The sequence below is a fragment of the Anabrus simplex genome, chromosome 1, assembly GCF_040414725.1.
Source record: "Anabrus simplex isolate iqAnaSimp1 chromosome 1, ASM4041472v1, whole genome shotgun sequence".
Lineage (NCBI taxonomy): Eukaryota > Metazoa > Arthropoda > Insecta > Orthoptera > Tettigoniidae > Anabrus > Anabrus simplex.
Genome location: NC_090265.1, coordinates 810,636,031 through 810,654,605, shown reverse-complemented (window position 1 = coordinate 810,654,605; position 18,575 = coordinate 810,636,031). Strand labels below are relative to the sequence as shown.

The 18,575-nt window shown below is 39.2% G+C and overlaps 1 protein-coding gene across 1 annotated transcript in view; it reads left to right on the top strand.

Moving 5' to 3' along the window:
• The window catches only part of LOC136857567 (macoilin-1), a 258,858-nt gene that overhangs the window by 33,706 nt on the left and 206,577 nt on the right, over positions 1-18,575 (top strand). The window contains exons 2-5 of the mRNA XM_067136330.2: positions 9,578-9,719; positions 9,809-9,935; positions 16,661-16,790; positions 16,899-16,965. Of these exons, the coding sequence (XP_066992431.2) occupies positions 9,578-9,719; positions 9,809-9,935; positions 16,661-16,790; positions 16,899-16,965 (466 nt within the window). The remainder of the gene's footprint in view (positions 1-9,577; positions 9,720-9,808; positions 9,936-16,660; positions 16,791-16,898; positions 16,966-18,575) is intronic.

The following is an 18,575-nucleotide window of genomic DNA, read 5'->3' as shown; positions in this document are numbered from 1 at the left end:
AGGAACTAGTGAAAGAATGGCATCGAAATGGCAACGAACAGCACATTAAACTGTTTCAAAGTGGTAGTGGAGTTCTCATTGACAAGGCAACGCTAGAGTGGTTCGCTAAAATAAGAAGTCAGAATGTCCCTGTGTCAGGACCAATGATACAAGCAAAAGCGTTAGAATTTGCAGCAGAATTAGGTATTGGAGATTTCAAAGCCTCGAATGGCTGGCTAGAAAGATTCAGAAAGCGACATGGTATCAACTTGAGTGAATTGCGGAGAATCATCCGGTGTTAGTACGGAGATTGTTGAAAACTGGCAGGAGAAAATACCTTCAATCATAGACGGGTATGCTCTGGAAAATATTTTGAATGCCCGATGAAACTGGATTATTTTTCCATGCTTTGCGCAACAAAACTTTGTGTTTTGAAGGAAATCGTTGTACTGGTGGAAAAGTTGTGAAAGGACGTCTAATGGTGGTGTTATGTGCAAGTATGAGTGGAGAACAGGAGAATCCCCTTGTGACAGGAAAAGCTGCAAAACCAAGGTGTTTTAAGAATATGGACGTTACGAAGTTTGGCATTGAATGGAAATCGAATAGGAAAGCATGAATTACCCGAGAAATAATGACAGAGTGGCTAGGACAATTGAACATCAAAATGAAATGCCAGGAGCTAAAAGTGTTGTTGTTCTTCCTTGATAATGCAGCATCGCATCTGGATACAATTAAGTTGCAAAATGTGAAGATTGTCTTTTTCCCACCAAATGTAACATCAGTTTCTCAGCCGCTTGACCAAGGAGTGATCCAGAACTTCAAGGTTATATACAGACTGTTAGTGATAAAGCACATAGTATCAGAACTTAATGGGAATGAAGTAACCCTTCAAACACTGGCAAAGGGACTGAATGTTCTCCAAGCAATTTCATAGATAACCAAGATGCATGGAAAATGTTACAGCGTCAACAATTCATAACTGCTTTCTGAAAGCCTGGGTTTCCCACTAGTGGTGGACATCCCGAAATAGAATCGGATACCCTTCCTGACAGCATGGAAATAATACAACAGTTAATTAATGCAGCAGGTTACAGTGTACAAGTGAACACCTATATCGAAATTGATTCAGATATTTCAACAAAGTGTGAGAGTGGAAATACGAAAATGATTCTTCAGTCAATCCAAGGGAAGAAGGACAAAAATGAAGATTATGATGAAGGCGGGAGTGAAGGTGATGCTAATGACGACTTTGAAGAAAATATGGAAAATTTTATTTTTGATATTTGCTTTATGTCGCACCAACACAGATAGGTCTTAAGGTGACAGTGGGATAGGAAAGGCCCGGGAATGAGAAGGAAGCGGCCGTGGCCTTAATTAAAGTACAGCGTGGTGTGAAAATGGGAAACGACGGAAAACCATATTCAGGGCTGCCGATAGTGGGGTTCGAACTCGCTATCTCCCGATTATGGAAATATGGAAATTCTCGACTTTGTTAAGCGACTGAAAGAATTCTATTATAAACAAAACGATGAAAAAGGTGTAAATTTGGCCCAGGATTTAATTGCACATAGTGAATATATCATTGCTAAACTGAAATGGATAAAATAAACATTAAGGATTTTTCAAGTGCTAATGTTTTACTGTACTGTGCTAGAGATTGCTACATCTACATATTGATTAAAAGTTTCAAAAACTCGCATGTTCTTAATTTTAACATGGTGAACGGTAATAGTGTACAGTGTGCTCAATAGAGGTTTCCATAGAAGTGCTTTTGTCTTTTTAATACAGTACATCACAGCTGCAGCAGCCCATCTACAACTTTCTCATGTGAGTACAGTGCAGTATATTGTACAATACTGTATACATTATACAATTAAAGGTACATTTGCGAGAATTGTTAACACATATGTTTAATGGTACCAGTTTCATAACCTCAGGTGGTCACCCCTTCATAACGGACATTTTTTTTTTTTTGTCCCGAAGGTGTCCATTATAGAGAGGTTTTACTGTACAATGAATGCCCATCTTATTCCCAGACTGAACCTGCATATAGAACAAGAACAATAGAAATGGTCAGGGTGGTTGCAAGATTATATCCAATGAGAGGCAGGTGGAGGAAGAGACTCTGTGCTACCCCTTCTGAGGTACTGTACAGTCACATTGAGGTACTTTACGTCGGATTGACACAGGTAGATCTTATAGTGGCAATTGGATAGGAGGGGGTTAGGAATAGGAAGGAAGCAACCATGGTCTTAATTAAGTTACAGCTACAGCATTTGCTTGGTGTGAAAATGGGAAACCATGGAAAACCCTCTTCAGGGCTGCTGACAGTAGGGTTTGAACTCACTATCTCCCAAATGCAAGCTGATAGCTACTTGACCCAAACCACATGGCCACTTGCTTGGTCCTTCTGTTAACTGCGGATACTCAGCGAAGCAGATAATATGCCGGCCGATAATCAAGAGTCTACTGTAGTTAATTTTCTCCTTCATGAAGTACACCAATTTCTTGTATGTATGTTCAGTCCATCAGCGATTCCGCTGGTGGGATCCTCAACAGCTCTGCCATCAGCTGTCATAGATGGCCTAGGCATCACTGAAGAGGTGTACTAGGGAAAAGAGTGAGGTAGTTTCCCGTTACTTTCCTCACCGAGCCAGAAGTTGCTATTACATATCAGTCTGCCAAGCCCACTGAAATGCATACACCAACCGACCCTATGAGCAACATTTTCACACCATTCATAGCAGGGACTGGCTGGATAAGGAATGGCCTTACTAGCATCGCTCATACCTCAGTCACTTTCATATTGTCAAAGCCAAGGATAAGACAAAGACAGATCTGTGAAAGTAACAAAATTGATCTAGCCTATACCAGAGGACAAAGTGCACTGTAAACACTAGGTCCTGCAGCAAAGGCATACCAATTTCTTAGCCACTGGAAATTATCCATTATTGTACAAGTAAAATATTGTTTCTATAAAACACACTTTTCAAAGTCTTCCAAATTTTTTGCACATTTCTGAACTGTGCGATATTTCTCTCGTGATCTGAATGCAGGCTTATTCCCTATTTCAACATTATTTGTGCCCTCAGAAAGAATATTGGGCAAGGTATGTACACCCACACTGCAAGCTTGAGCTATCAGCTCCAGGCTCTGAGAAAAATTTGTGTTCTTGAGCACTTCTTTACTTGAAAGCTTTTTTAAAAAGCCATTAAATTATATTTCTAGTCTGACTTTGTAAAACTCTACAAGTAACAAGTGCTCGATTGCTACTCGGCTTACTAGGAGACTTTATGAATACAAAATTTCAGCTCACAACCTGACTGAAACTTCCACCACAATAACTTGATGCCGCAATACACTTTCCCTAACGTGTATTTTGCTGAGAGAACTTCTCTAAACACACTTCTCCTGCAAACCTAAATATTTCAGCACCTTCTTATCTTTCTCACTCGCATGGAAGAATTAATGTTCAAATCATCCCTTCGGTTCAAAGGCAGACTGTCTCTCCCAGACGTCTGGCTGTAGCATCTCTGGGTTTGGACAGACAGCTTCAGAATTTTTAGCGCTGTTACATGGCTTCACCAAAACGATTAAATCTGTAATGATTTTCTTACATGGAAAGAAATAAATATATCGAACACAGCATTCCAGCATGTTCATGAACCTGTCAGCGTGGAGTGCCGAGCAGTGTTCGTCATGTAAGGAGCATTGTGCGTGGTGGAGTGTTGAGCACTGCTCGCACAGTACACACGTGTATTTTACTGCAATCTAGTGGTTACGATTGAAGCCATTCATGTCTGAACTCATTTCTCCTTGAAGCAGAAGGTTTTAGCTTTTGAATGAACCTTGATCCCTATTTCAATAGTGTTTTGTTCACTAAAATTCAAGTGACATTCCAAGGAATGTTCATCTCTGCCACCAGGAGCAACCACTGCATTTGTCTGCTTTCTAGCACCTCCTGTGCACATTTCATGCATTATACCATTTTTTTCCTCTTTGGGAAGAACCAGACTGCCAACATAATCATAAATTCTGTTTATTCAAGGCTTTCTTGAGATTTTTTTTTTTTTTTTCAATCTTTTTCCTTTGCTGGTATGAGATACTAACCTAATAGCACAGTTGTTTTCGCACTTGCCAGCAGTTGCTTTCTTGGGATTAGATATAAAAACGTTCTGACTTAAATCGAATGGCACTTCTTCTGTATCATTCATCTTACACACTAAATGGAATAAGCTTGCCGTGCTGGTTTCTCTTAAGGAAGTCAGTAATTCTGAGGGTATATCATCAATTCCAGGTGCCTTGTTCGTTTAGGTCTCTCAAAGCTCTGTTAAATTCTGACCTGAAAATTGGGTCTCCTTTTTCATCAGCATCAACAGCCTCTTCTTGTTCCAGAACCATATTATCTACAACTGTTGGACATGTTTCTGCCATCTTTCTGCCTTGTCTTCTTTCCGTAGAAGTTGTTTTCCATCTGAGCTTTTAATATTTATACTCTAGTTTTCCTTTCTCGGAAGGTTTCCTTGATTTTCTTATATGCAGCATCTACCTTTCCTAGGACCATACAACCTTTAGCATCCTTGCACTTCTCCTTCAGCCATTCTTCCTTAGCTGTCCTTCATTCTTTAATCGCCTGTATTCTTTTGTCATTAAAAAAAATTTTTTTTTTCATTCTTGTGTTTTTGTCGTTAATAAATCAGGTCTAGTATCTTCGTAGTTATCAGTTAATTTTTGTTGATCTTTCCTTTCTTCCTAACATTTTTTCAGCAGCCCTACTGACCTCATTTTTCATGACAGTCCATTCTTTCTCTTGTTTGATTCACCCTTTTCATTTATTCCATGTGCAAAATGTTCCTTGAAACAATCCCTCACATTCTTTTCTTTCAACTTGTCTACATCCTATTGCCTTGCATTCCTTCCTTCCTTTCTGTCTTGATTTTTCTGTATGCAGCATCTACCTTTCCTAGGACCATATAACTTCCAACGTCATTGCACTTCTTCAACTTCTTCAACTTTGGATGGCATTTCACGATCAAGTTGTGGTGTGAGTCCACATCTGCTCCTGGGAAAGTCTTGCAATCCAACACCTGGTTTCTGAATCTCTGCCTAATCATAATAAAGTCTATTTGATATCTTCCAGTGACTCCAGGTCTCGTCCACATATACATCCGTCACTTGTGGTGTTTGAATCAAGTATTAGCGAGGGCTGAATTATGATCAGTGCAGAATTCAACCAGCCAACTTCTTTCATTCATTTGTCCCTATCTGAATGATCCTACTGCATTACCTTCTGGTCTTTGGTTTACTACTGCATTCCAGTCTCCCATCACAAGTAGATTCTAGTAATCTTTTACATATCTTGTTAAATCTATCTCTTCATATATTCTTTCTATCTCTTCATATATTCTTTCAATTTCATCATCTGCTAAACTAGTAGGCATATAGCCCTGCATTATTGTGGTGGGCATTGGCTTTGTGTCTATCTTCACATCAATAATAATCCTTTCATTATGCTGGTCATAGTGGTTTACTTGTTGCCCTATTATCTTGTAAGTTATTTAACCACCTGCTGCATTTTCTCTGTTTTGATTTTGTGTTGATAATTCTGTAGTCACCTGACCAAAAATCCTGCTCTTCCTAGAATGTACTGTACCATATCCTACCCTAATTTCAGCCTAGTTCAGGGGTAGAAGCACATGGTACATTCGGACATGGGCAACAAAAAAATATCTAACTAAATAATACACCAATGTATATGGACAGGCAACGTACATATCAGTCTAGTGAATGAGAACTCGAGTAATCGGGTAAAAAGGATTTATTAAACTTAAAAAAAAAAAAAACGCGAAATGAAATCATACTAAATAAAAAAACCATCAAATGAACAACCGACCATTGGTTGTATTAATGGAGAAAAAGTTACACGTATATTACATGAATTGTCACTAAACAAAACATTTACAAATGAAGCGGGTAACGAACATGAGAGATTAAAATGAAATTTTTGGTTACATGGAATATGTCTAAATTACATTTTATTTAGTTATGTTACTTGCCTCATTAAGTCCCTAAGTAGTTCTGTGCCCGAAGGCTCGATTTCTAACCGTTCATGATATACGATAGTAATACCTGATACACTAGTAATTGGCGTAAATTACATTTATACATTCCGATCACTGAGACATAAATATATAAAACACTTGTTCAGGATGCGTCTGAATTTCCCTTCCAAAATAGTCACAGATTGCAATTATATGGGTCCGAACTCATGATCACGGATAAGGTCGGAACCTTTCTTCCCAGAGATAGCCGTCGGACTAGGTCTCCTGGTTAACGAACAAGACATCACAACAAAGAAAAATACACTGGACACGAAAATACAAATCACAAAATAAATTAAACAACACCTGCAAAATATCCGGGCACGGGACATTGCATATCTCACACATAAATGTCAAAAACATATCAGATGTAAGGCTTTTCAGGCGTTTGCTCTATTAACCAGCATTTCGTCTTAGGTCTGACACTAGACTCATCAGAGTGGGATGTGTCAGACCCTACCCACTGACGCTGGGGTGTATGCAGGTGAAGCCCTTATAAGAGGCACAGTCTGATAACTGCATACGGGAGATAAATCTCCACAACGGAATTCTTGTCCGCCTAGCAATTCCAAATGGAAAATTCTAAATTTCCTTGGAGGGAATTGGATATTTTTCACCAGTAGAGCTTCCTAAAGTATGTAGCGTGTATACTGCAGAGCTTTATGCCATCTTAGAGGCTCTGCAGTTTGCACTGTGTGACGAAAGAAGCCACTTATCTGTACCGATTCGTTAAGCTCTCTGCAGTCTATTGAAACCTGTTTCTCGCAACACCTACTGGTACAGCTGATACATGACCTTCTAGCCAGGTTAATGGATGCTGGCACCAGAATCACTTTCGCGTGGCTACCAAGCTCCGTTGGGATTGCGGGAAACGAACTTGCGGATGAAGCTGCAAAGGAAGCTGTAATTTCACCTCCAAGACCAGTCAGTGTACCTGCTAAGGATATTTCTCAGCTACGTCGAACCATCTTGGCGTCCTGGGAATCGGAGTGGCTAGATATCCGAAATCCCAACAAGCTGAGAGCAATTAAGAAGACAACTACCATGTAGCAGTCCTCTTTCCAACCTTCACGGTGAGAGGCCATGGTACCATGCAGGCTGGGGATAGGTCATTTACGATCCACGCACTCTTATCTCCTGAAGAGGGAAGACACCCCCCCCCCCCCCAGTGTGTTCTCGTGGTGCTGACTTCACCGTGGCCCACATCCTCACAGAGTGCGCCGACCTCTCTGGCCTAAGACGGAGCCTCGGCCTGCAGGATACACTCGAATGCATACTAGCCAATGACGCGACTACTGCTGATCTCGTCATCCGCTTTATGTGCGACAGTGGACTTATCAAGGGCATAAAAATTACAAGTGTACTGTTATTCAGGGAACGTACGTTCCCTTTTGATACGTTAGTAATCTTTTCGGCCTAATTCTATAATTGTTTTTTGTTTTATTTTGTACTGCGTTTCCAAATTCCTTTGTTGAATAAATAATTTTGTTTTATATTTTAAATTTCTTTTCCACTTGTTCAGAGAGGATGATTACCTTGTTGTACTTCCTCTTAAAACAAAAATCACCACCACCACCTGAAAAGTCCGTGCGAAAATAAAAACTACTTAGGTGGTTGGGATAAACCTTTTTTATTTTTCAACATAGTCTCCTTTTAGGCTTATATACTTCGTCCAACGATGTTCTACTTTGTTGATCCCTTCCGAATAATAGGATTTGTCCATGTCTGCAAAATATCCATTAGGGTTTGCAATCACCTCCTTGTTTGAATAAAATCTTTGTCCCACCAGCCATTTCTTCAAATTGGAGAACAAATAGTAGTCCAAGGGAGCCAAGTCTGGAGAATAGGGGGGATGTGAAACAAGTTGGAATCCTATTTCCATTAATTTTGCGAGCACAACTACTGAGGTGTGTGCTGGTGCATTGTCGTTATGGAAAAGGACTTTCTTGTAGGCTAGTCGCGGGTGTTTTTCTTGCAGCTCGGTTTTCAAATGGTCCATTAACGATGGATAATATGCACCTGTAATAGTTTTACCCTTTTCCAGATAGTCGATGAGGATTATCCCTTGCGAATCCCAAAAGACGGTCACCATAACCTTTCCGGCTGAAGGAAGGGTCTTCGCCTTTTTTGGTGCAGATTCCCCCTTGGTAACCCATTGTTTAGATTGTTGTTTGGTCTCAGGAGTACAGTAATGTATCCATGTTTCATCCACAGTGACAAAACTACGCTTAAAGTCCTCCGGATTCTTCTGGAACGGATGCAAACCATCCTTGCAACACTTCACACGATTCTGTTTTTGGTCAAGCGTGAGCAGTCGCGGCACCTATCTTGCGGATAGCTTTCTCATGTCCAAATGTTGATGCAAAATATTATGTACCCGTTTAGTCGAGATGCCCACAGTACTAGCAATCTCGCGCACCTTAACTCTTGTCATCCATCACCATATCATGGATTTGATCAATGATTTCTGGATTCGTAACCTCCACAGGCCGTCCAGAACGTTCAGCGTAACTTGTGCCCATATGGCCAGTCCGAAAATTTTGAAACCACTTATAAACTGTTCTAATCGAAGGTGCAGAGTCACCATAATGTTTATCAAGCTTCTCTTTAGTCTCCTGAGGCGTTTTGCCTTTCATAAAGTAATGTTTAATCACCTCACAAAATTCTTTTTCGTCCATTTCTTGAAAATCACTCGACTTCCTTGATTCACACGAATGCCAAACACAAAGGAATAGTCCAATATGGCTGAAATTGGTGTGCTTTCATTCAAGAGATGCTACTAACTAAACATGACCTCGATACGCGCCGGTGGTGCCATCTCTCTAATATCTTCTTGCAAAACTTTACTGACCATTGCAGAAAGTAACCGGCATTCAAACCGTGTTAATGTTTACCAAATTTTGGTACTACAGGTTTTTGTTTAATTTCCCTCACCTGTCTCGTAACGGCCAATTGAAAGTAAGAGAGGAAACAGTCTTTTTTTGCCAAAACACACTATGATCTTTTATCATTGTTGTTTAATGAAAAACTACTGCAGTTGCACAGTTGCACTAACCAACCAAGGCTTTTCTACCTCTTTGTTTTGTTCGGAAACAACTGAACCAGGGCCATTAGTCCTTTTACAGCCTTTTCAACTCATCTGAGATGTTAATAAAGTACCATATACTACTTCATGGTGCATACCAACACACTAAATGAAACATGCTACCTCAGTTTTAACTGTTAAGAGGGATGAGAACACTTGGACTAAATGAGTATCTTGCAATGGTACTTCTACAATGAATGTGAAAATTTCATTATTGTAAAATATGTCACTTAGCCCCTTGAGTATCTTGCAATGGTACTTGTACATATGAATGTGAAAATTTCATTAGTGAAAAAAATTGCATTTAGCCCCTTAAATATTTCAAGATGTCTGTTTTGTCACGGTCATTCGTGATAAAACTCAAATGTATCATTGTTAATGTTTATAAGTGAAATAATTCTTTTTGTTTCAGTACACTCCTCTACCTAAAATTTCTTATATTATGGGCTCTAGTGTTACTAGCTGACTTTATACTGGAATTCCGTTTTGAATTCCTGTGGCCATTTTGGCTACTTCTTCGAAGTGTTTACGATTCCTTCAAATACCAGGGCTTGGTGAGTAATGAAATCTAGGAATTATTGTGATAGAGGGAACTAGATATATTTGATCCCTTGATTTTGATTTTGAAACATCTGTGTTGCAGGCCTTTTCTGTGTTTTTTATTTGCATCGCCCTCACATCAGACATGATCTGCTTCTTCTTCATACCCGTGCATTGGCTATTCTTCGCAGCCAGCACGTATGTATGGGTGCAGTATGTGTGGCACACAGGTATCTACTACATACTATTTGTTCATGTTTTCTGTGTATTCATATCATAAAAGAACTTGCACATTGCTAATTTATTGAGATGATTTAATTATGTATGGAAAATGGAATTAATTTTTCCGCAAGTGTAGACGTGTTCTAAATTTCTTGACTTCCTGACGGGGAAATATATAAGTAATAATAATAACAACGTAAACGTTTCCACCTTTTCAATACTAAAATATATTCACAAAATTATAAATTACACGGTACTCTCAGTTCAATACGGACCAAAAACATGAAATTCATAACCATTAATTCCTGACGGGGATTCACAATTAAGTATTTATTTATTTTCCACCTAGTCGATACAATGATTGCTTAAGGCAATTTTTAATGGTCAAAAGTGGTACATGTTTCGTATATTATCAACATCTTCAGCCACATAACACTGTTTAGATGAAAAATATATAAAATTGACAAAGTAATGCTTTAGAGGAAGTGTCCTTAAAATTAACATAAGATTGACAAGATTAAAACAAACAAATAACTCAAGAGAAAATATATAAATTATTTCTACAATAGAAAGCAGTCGTCAAGGAAACACTTGTACAATATTCCATAGAGAAATTGTCCTAATAAATATTCTTTTCTTAATAATTCATGAAAAAAGATAAATTTATAAATTAAAAATTATACAATTTATAAGTAATTATCGAAATGAAGAAACCCTGATATCACAGTGCGGCTCTTATTATTAATGTAGATGAAAATATAACTAATTGCTAGTTGTCAAATCTTATTAAGCCTGCTTTTGCAAAACTGTGAAAGAATGACAGGAGTTACTGTTCCAAAGGATTTTTGATCCTTTTGCTAAGAGTGATTGCATTAAATGACTCATCAGGTGAGGGATCATCAAGGAAGGCAGAAGTCACCCTATTTATCAAATGGATCATGGTGACAGTCCTTTGGAATCCTTTGGAAATATTTTGAAACGTCTAAGAATACAACACTACTGTGAATGCAGACCATTATGCTTCACTGTCGTATAGATTTATATGCCCTAGCAGAGAATGTACAAGATGTGCTGAGCCTTCGTGTTTGCTTGCTGCTTGACAAAACTCTGGTCCTTAGTTTTGTTGTTAATGGTGCCTTTGAGGACTTCAGTATCAAGGAGAATCTATATCCGTCATTAGAGGCATCTGTTTTTCGCAAAGCGCGAAATCGCAAAAAATTTGCAAAATTTTACAAATTTGGCTCAAACGCGAAACTATTTATGTTTAGGCAAAATCACGAAATAATTTACAAAATTATTTGGAATTGCATCATTTGAAGTTTACGACGGAGATTCGAGGCAAGTTGTGGCAATAAAATCCGATAATTGATGCCACAATCAACTTTATACCCTTTCGATATATACTGAAAGCTGAGTATATCGATTATCGCTAAATTAGCTTCCTGTGTAGCGAGAAATTTATCGCACTAAGTATTCGTAAGTACATGTAACGTGACGGTGTATTTACTCTTGCCTGTTGAAAATCGCTGCTGATCAGTGCATTTAATTTTCTGGAAGTAATTTCCTGCTTGGAAATTGCAAACCTAATTTCCAACATTCTCAGTGAGAGAGGGTTTGTAGTATTCTTAGGTGATTCTAAAAGTCACAAAAGAAAATTAAATAATGGTCTGCCACAGGGATCAGTATTGGTCCCAGTTCTCTTCAACCTCTACATCCATGATTTACATCAACCACAGCTACTAAGTTCATCTATGCAGACGACATTGCACTGGTAGCTCAAAGCAGAAATTTTGAAGATGGAGAAGGCATTCTTTCAGCAGACTTGGTCAAAATGGCAACATTCTTCAAGTCTTGGCGTTTGATCCCAAGTGCTTCTAAGACCGAGGTTTCGTGTTTTCATCTCAGCAATCGACTCACAAACTACGAGCCATCTGTTTTATTCCTTGTGAAAAACTAAAGTTCAACCCGTACCGAAAATATCTAGGAGTCACACTGGACAGAACTCTGAATTACAAAGAACATCTCACCAAGCTCTCACAAAATCGCTAAGTTACAAGGAATAACATCCTGCACAAGCTTTGTGGCAGTTCCTGGGGAGCCTCGGCTGACTGCTTACGTATGGCTGTAAAGTGCATAAAGTGGATACTAAGCTGAATGATACCATGCGCTGAATAACTGGTACTATAAAGTCAACACTTCGCCACTGGTTACCCGTACTTAGTCATATCCCACCATCCCACCTGAGGAGAAAGAAAGCTCTGATGAGAGAAGCAAAGATGATCTGGTCATCTCTCTCATTACCAGTTCACCAGGAATTTTGTTACCCAACATCTGGAACAAATGCTCATGAACTAAATCCAACCCAGAAAATGAAGGGATTCGACCTCCCAAAAAAACTATGGTGTCGTCTCAACAGACTCAGAACTGGGCATGGACGCTGCAATTTCTTACGCTATACGTGGGGTTGGATGGATTCTCCAGTGTGTGAATGCAGTGAAGAGGAGCAGACCATGGATCCTGTCATCCTGCACTGCCCTATTCATGCCTACTCCAGAAGCCCCAGTGACCTGTTTCATCTTTCAGAAAGTGTTGTAGAGTGGCTGAAGCAATTGGATCTGGACTTATAAATTTGTAGTTATAATCACCATACGATTAAGTAAATAAATAATTCCTATTTTGTGCTCGGTTTATTAAAATGGTTGACAGTTTTTGATCGAGAAAAAGAATTTGGATCGGAAGGATTTTGCGTGTTTGACAAAACTAGAAAGATACTGATGTACAAATACTGCAATGTGCGAATTGACTGGTAGAGAAAGGACACGTGCCTGAAACATATTAATAAGAGTTTCACATAAGGACAAGGATAAAGCGCTAACGACGACGGGCATCAGAAGACAAGCTAGTCTCACAGACACTAGTTCAGCAGCAAAACGAGCGAAATACGATAAAGACGCATTCATTTTATCTACAACTTGAGCTTTTATGGAGGCAAATATTCCACTGAAAAAAGTTGATCATCAGAAGCTGAGAGAGTGGATGGAGAAATATATACCAGGTTTGTGTAATATTATATATATTTTTTCTGAGGAAGAGATGTGAGGTTCTGTTTTTGTAACACCTTTGGGCAGTTATGCAAGTTTTCTCGTTTAATCACATTCAGAACTAGAAAATGCATGCTAGATTCCTCATTTACTTACAATTATAAATCATTTAATTCATTCAAATGATGTTAAATAGCCCTCTAATATTAGGCATATTGATTTTTTTAAGTTGCTGGTGACTGGCCCACAGCTGTAAGACTAAGGTAAGGTCCTGTACCTTGAATCATCAAAGAGGAGGAGGAAAGATTAAAAGAAGCTGTGAAAGATAAGAGAGTTTCAATTCTTTGTGGTGAAACGACTGATAGGCAATGTGTATTTATGGTTCTGATGAAAGTGCTTAGTTGTGGCGATAGTACAGTTCAGAAGTTATTTATAGGGGAAGTGAAAGTTACTTCAAATGCTACAGAATGTTCACAAGCAATTATGAGTGTAATTCACAAATTTGAAATTCGGTACCAGAAGGTAGTTCCTATAGTTTCAGATTCAGCACGTTATATGGGCAAGTGTATAAGCACAATTAGGGTTCTAGTTTCAGAAGGGTTGGTACACCGCAGTGCTGGGTTCATGAACTGAATTCTTTTTGTGCTAGTTGCTTTACATCGCACCGACACAGATAGGTCTTATGGCGACGATGGGACAGGAAAGGGCTAGGACTGGGAAGGAAGCGGCTGTGGCCTTAATTAAGGTACAGCCCCAGCATTTGCCTGGTGTGAAAATGGGAAACCACGGAAGACCATTTTCAGGGCTGCTGACAGTGGGGTTCGAACCTACTATCTCCCGAATACTGGATACTGGCCGCACTTAAGCGACTGCAGCTATCGAGCTCGGTTGAACTGAATTTGGTGGGCAGTGGAACTTAGTGCTTTGAACCAATACAGGCAAAATACATCTTCCTTAATACACAAAAGGGAAAGCATACATACATTCAATTCTTGAAACAGAAATATGAAGACGAACCCACTAAAGCTAAACTCTGCCCTATTCCTGTGATCACCAGGTGGAAATCATGCTTCAAAAGTGTTGAGTACCTTGGAAATTCTGGTACCTCGGCATCTCCGAAAACTGTAAAAGTAGTTACTGGGACATAAAGCAAATGACATTATTTATTTTATTAAATTACTGGATGTCCAATAGACAAACCTCTTGTTGCTTTTTATCTGTTTGAAGGTTTGGAAAATCTTGGTTGGTGACTCTCCAACCTTATGCAGGGCATTTACAGCTACCCTGTTTTCATATTCACCCCACTCCATACTTAAGCAAAGAAGATCCACTCTTTCACTGTTGAACACACACTGGTCAGGACTAACCTCAGCATAAGGGTTGCTATGCCTTTGCTGGCGGGACCTAGTGTTTACAGTGCACTATGTCTTCTGGTATGGGCTAGAGCAATCTTGTTACTTTCATTGATCTGTCTCAGCTTTATCCTTGGCTTTGACAAAATGAAAGTGACTGAGGTATGAGTGATGCTAGTAATGCCATTCCTTCTGCAGCCAGTCCCTTCTATGAATGGTGTGAAAATATTGCTCATAGGGTCGGTTGGTGCATGCCTTTCAGTGGGCTTGGCAGACTGATATGTAATAGCAACTTCTGGCTCGGTGAGGAAAGCAACGGGAAACTACCTCACTCCTCATTTCCCTAGTACGCCTCTTCAGTGATGCCTAGGCCATCTATGACAGCTGATGGCGGAGCTGTTGAGGATCCAACCAGCCTTCGGGCTGAGGACTAAACATACATACATACAAGGGTTGCTAGTAACGTGGAAAACAGGTTCAACAGTCCAAGCTGAAAGTTTGACAGTGTTTATGGCTAGACTAGGAATATACTGAGTGAAGGAGTAAGAAAACGTCGAATTGTGGATTTTAACGTGGTAAAATTATTCTTTTCTGCAAGCAGTGGCACCCTTCGGCCATTTTCGATAAGTAGCATTTCTGTGCTGTATCTAACACAAAGTATACTTGTGGTCATGTCTGGTATAGGAAAAAGATAGAAGTGTAGTATTGGTAGCTCAGAAGAATGCAATGTTAGAGTAATGTAGTTGCGATAACAATCTTTTCTACCCTGACCGATCAACTTTTATCTGACACTTGAAAACATTGACTCACACTTTATAGTGTTCAGTCTCTTGCCTGATCCGACTTGTGAATACACAAACTGTCATATCTAGGGTAGTTATGAATGAATCTGTGTAATTTGTTCACTAGGGTGATTCATACATTGCTGTACTACAATTGGTATTGCTTGCCCCTATGTAACCACAGCATTAATCACCAACAAAATACTGGAATATTATTGGCAAACTCTTTTGGAAATGTTATTTCAGTATACTATGAAAACATAGATTATTGTTGCCTCCCCAATAGCCTTGAAATAGTTCCAGTGGCAAAGTTGGAGACAAAGGGTCAAAGTTTATTTTAAAGAAAATCTCAAGTTCATAGGAAAAGAGAATGTATTTTCAGGTGGGCGCCACTACTTCAAAATGCTTTTGGGGTTCTAACAAGAGAATTACTCTTTATAAGAATAGAAATATGTTATTCATGAGCATGGAAGGAGAGGTTACTGCACAAAAACGGAAAGAGTAAACGGTAAATAACATAACGAGGTGAGTCTGAGAAACTTCCATTAGGAGGTCTAGGTTTAAAAAATGAAATCGGTGAGCTGTAGAGTAGAAAAGAAAACAATGAGGGGCTTTAAAGAAGAGAGACATGATCAAACAGTAGTAAGATACTATGGAGAGTTACACAGATAATTGATGTCTTTTTCAGCTTTCAGGAGTGAAAAATTAATTGGAAGTCCCTCGTAGACTACGTATATCATTGACCTTCTTATTAGTTTTTTTTTGTGCACAGGAATATTGAATACAGGAAGAAGATGGTATAGTTAATAAAGTATGCACTAAGAAATCTTGAGCGGTAGTTTTCTAGTATCCCTCTTCAGCACCAGCTAAATGCAGAGGTGGTACCTCGTGCCACTTCCTGCCACCACTTCTTTCTCAATCCTAGCCAAAGTTAATTACAAATGCATACATCAGAAAAATCATGTTGACACAGCTTATCAGATAGAACTTCACACACAGGAGTGGTGGTAGCTGAGTTGCAAAGTTTCTGGCTTCTCACCCGGGCAGTCGTTGGAATGTTTGCCAATGCACGTTGAGTTAAAAAAAAGTCATTAAGTCATGCCCCTGTGATTTAGATTTCACTTAAAACTAGAAGTCCTGTGGCTCTAATCTTGATATCATTAGTCACGTAAAACGTCTTTTTTTTCCTATTGGCTTTACGTCGCACTGACACAGATAGGGTAAAGATGGGATAGGAAAGGCCTAGGAATGGGAAGGAAGCGGCCATGACCTTAAGGTACAGCCCCAGCATTTGCCTGGTGTGAAAATGGGAAACCTCGCGTAAAAGTATTACGGATGGGTCTAATAGTCAAGGTGTCCCATGCCCCTTTCATGAAGTAATAGAATGGAACTTGATCCCAATTGCGGAATAAGTTTAGCAAAAATTTAAATTTTGATGGACATTTTTTTGGGAATATTTATCTCTTTGATTTCATCTCTTCTTGGGGTATGTATCAGTGTGGTTTAATGGATTATGTACATTGTTTCTTAATGGTTGCTTCTCTCTCTTCTTTTCTAGAAAAGGGCATATGCCTGCCTACTATAATTCTGTGGCTCCTGTTTGTATACATAGAAGCAGCAGTTCGGCTTCGGGACTTGCGCCATCTTCCTTTTCATTTGGACCTCTGCAGGCCGTTCGCTGCACATTGGTTAGAAAAATTCTTGACTTATAAGCATATGATTATAATTTGAATGTGTTAATGATAAAATCTTTCTATTATAGATATGTTACAATGCCAGTTTGTCTTTATTTGCAGCATTGGTTATCCAGTCGTCACACTTGGATTTGGATTTAAAAGTTATGTTGGCTATAGAATGCGTCAAGTAAGTATTTTATATCCTGTACATTGCCAGACTAGAGCCACTCAGAGATAGGTCATGGTCGTAACTAGGGGGCGGAAGTTGTTGAAATAACCTTTTTCCCTTCCCATTAGGACATTGCTCAATGGTATAGAAATTCATTCTGCATTATAACAAACAATAACAACACATTTTTATTTCGCATTCTTTAGCATTTTTTGCTCATTTGGGATGGTCAGTCATTATTTCAATTTCAAGAATGTTTTAGGCCCTGTTTAGATCATTTTATAATGTTCTTTTTAATTTATGCATGTATTGTCAGACTGATACAAGTCTGCAAATGACAACATAAAAAATTTATAAATGTTTCTTACATATGGTTAAATTTGCTAAATATTTTTCATGACCAAGCAAACTGACCAGCAGCTACTGGTGACTAAGAAAGAGTAAGGAAATAATTTAAACCTGTGAATTCTCATTTTCACACCAGGCAAATGCTAGGGCTGTACGTTAAGTAAGGCTGTGGCCGATTCTTCCCACTCCTAGCCCTTTCCGATCCCATCGTTGCCATAAGACCTGTCTGTGTCGGTGCAATGTAAAGCAGGTTGGGGAAAAAAAAACCTGTGAATCTTGTGTTTTCAAGATATGTGCAAGAACACAATGCAGAACTCTGATAATTAGGAGGAAGTATTTCCTAACGTGTCTCAAGCAGAAGGAATGCTCCAGCCTTCACACCCACTCCTACAGCCAGTTATTCACCCTTGCATACCTGAAGGCCATCCAACAAATCATTATGTCCATATTTATATGCACTTCCTAGTAAATGAGGAGATAATTATCTCTGTAAAAAACAAGAGCTGTGCAGTAAATAGAGCAGGGATGTATAACTTGTAACATAATCATCCATTATTAATCAGCTTCCAACCTCTTCATAAGGCAATGCTCCCCACTGAGCATGAAATGTCGACTGATTTTTGGTGTCCTGAAGCCCGATGATGGTGTAGACAGCCTCCCGCTGAATGTGTTCTGGAGGCAAGCTTCCTCAAGCCTTTTGGGCCAGATGTTCTACCTCTGCAGAGATTCGCTTGTCTGCTACGTCCTCTTCTTTAGGTGGATTTGGTAGGTGACTGCCAGCTGGTGGTCACCGTAGTGTCCCTTGAGTGTCCTCACAATATTTTTTCTTAATCATTGCCCGGCTGAACGCTGTGTAGCACCTCCGTTGTTCATCATGCAGCCTGGCAGCGAGTTGTACAGCCCTTTCCTCTGGCATGCACCAATCATCGTGGCCCACGGTTTTGAACTGGGTTCAGAATATCATCCACCGGTGTTCCTGTTGAAGCACAGGGTTTCACTTCCGCGACACTACTAGTATTTACAAGTAACAACTCTCATCCTGTCACCAGACGCGGTACGTCAAGAACTTAATATGATATAGGGGTCACATAAACCCCGATATGTAACCCTCTTTACAAAAAATAAAGATCCATTTTAGTTTTGGACATTTTTCATTTTAGATAGATTAGGAACAAAAACTTAACTGATTAACTTATGTTACCCAACTTAAGAGTTCATTAATGTTTATATTTATTTATATAATGTATATATTGTATATAGTGTATATTTTGGTATGTTTA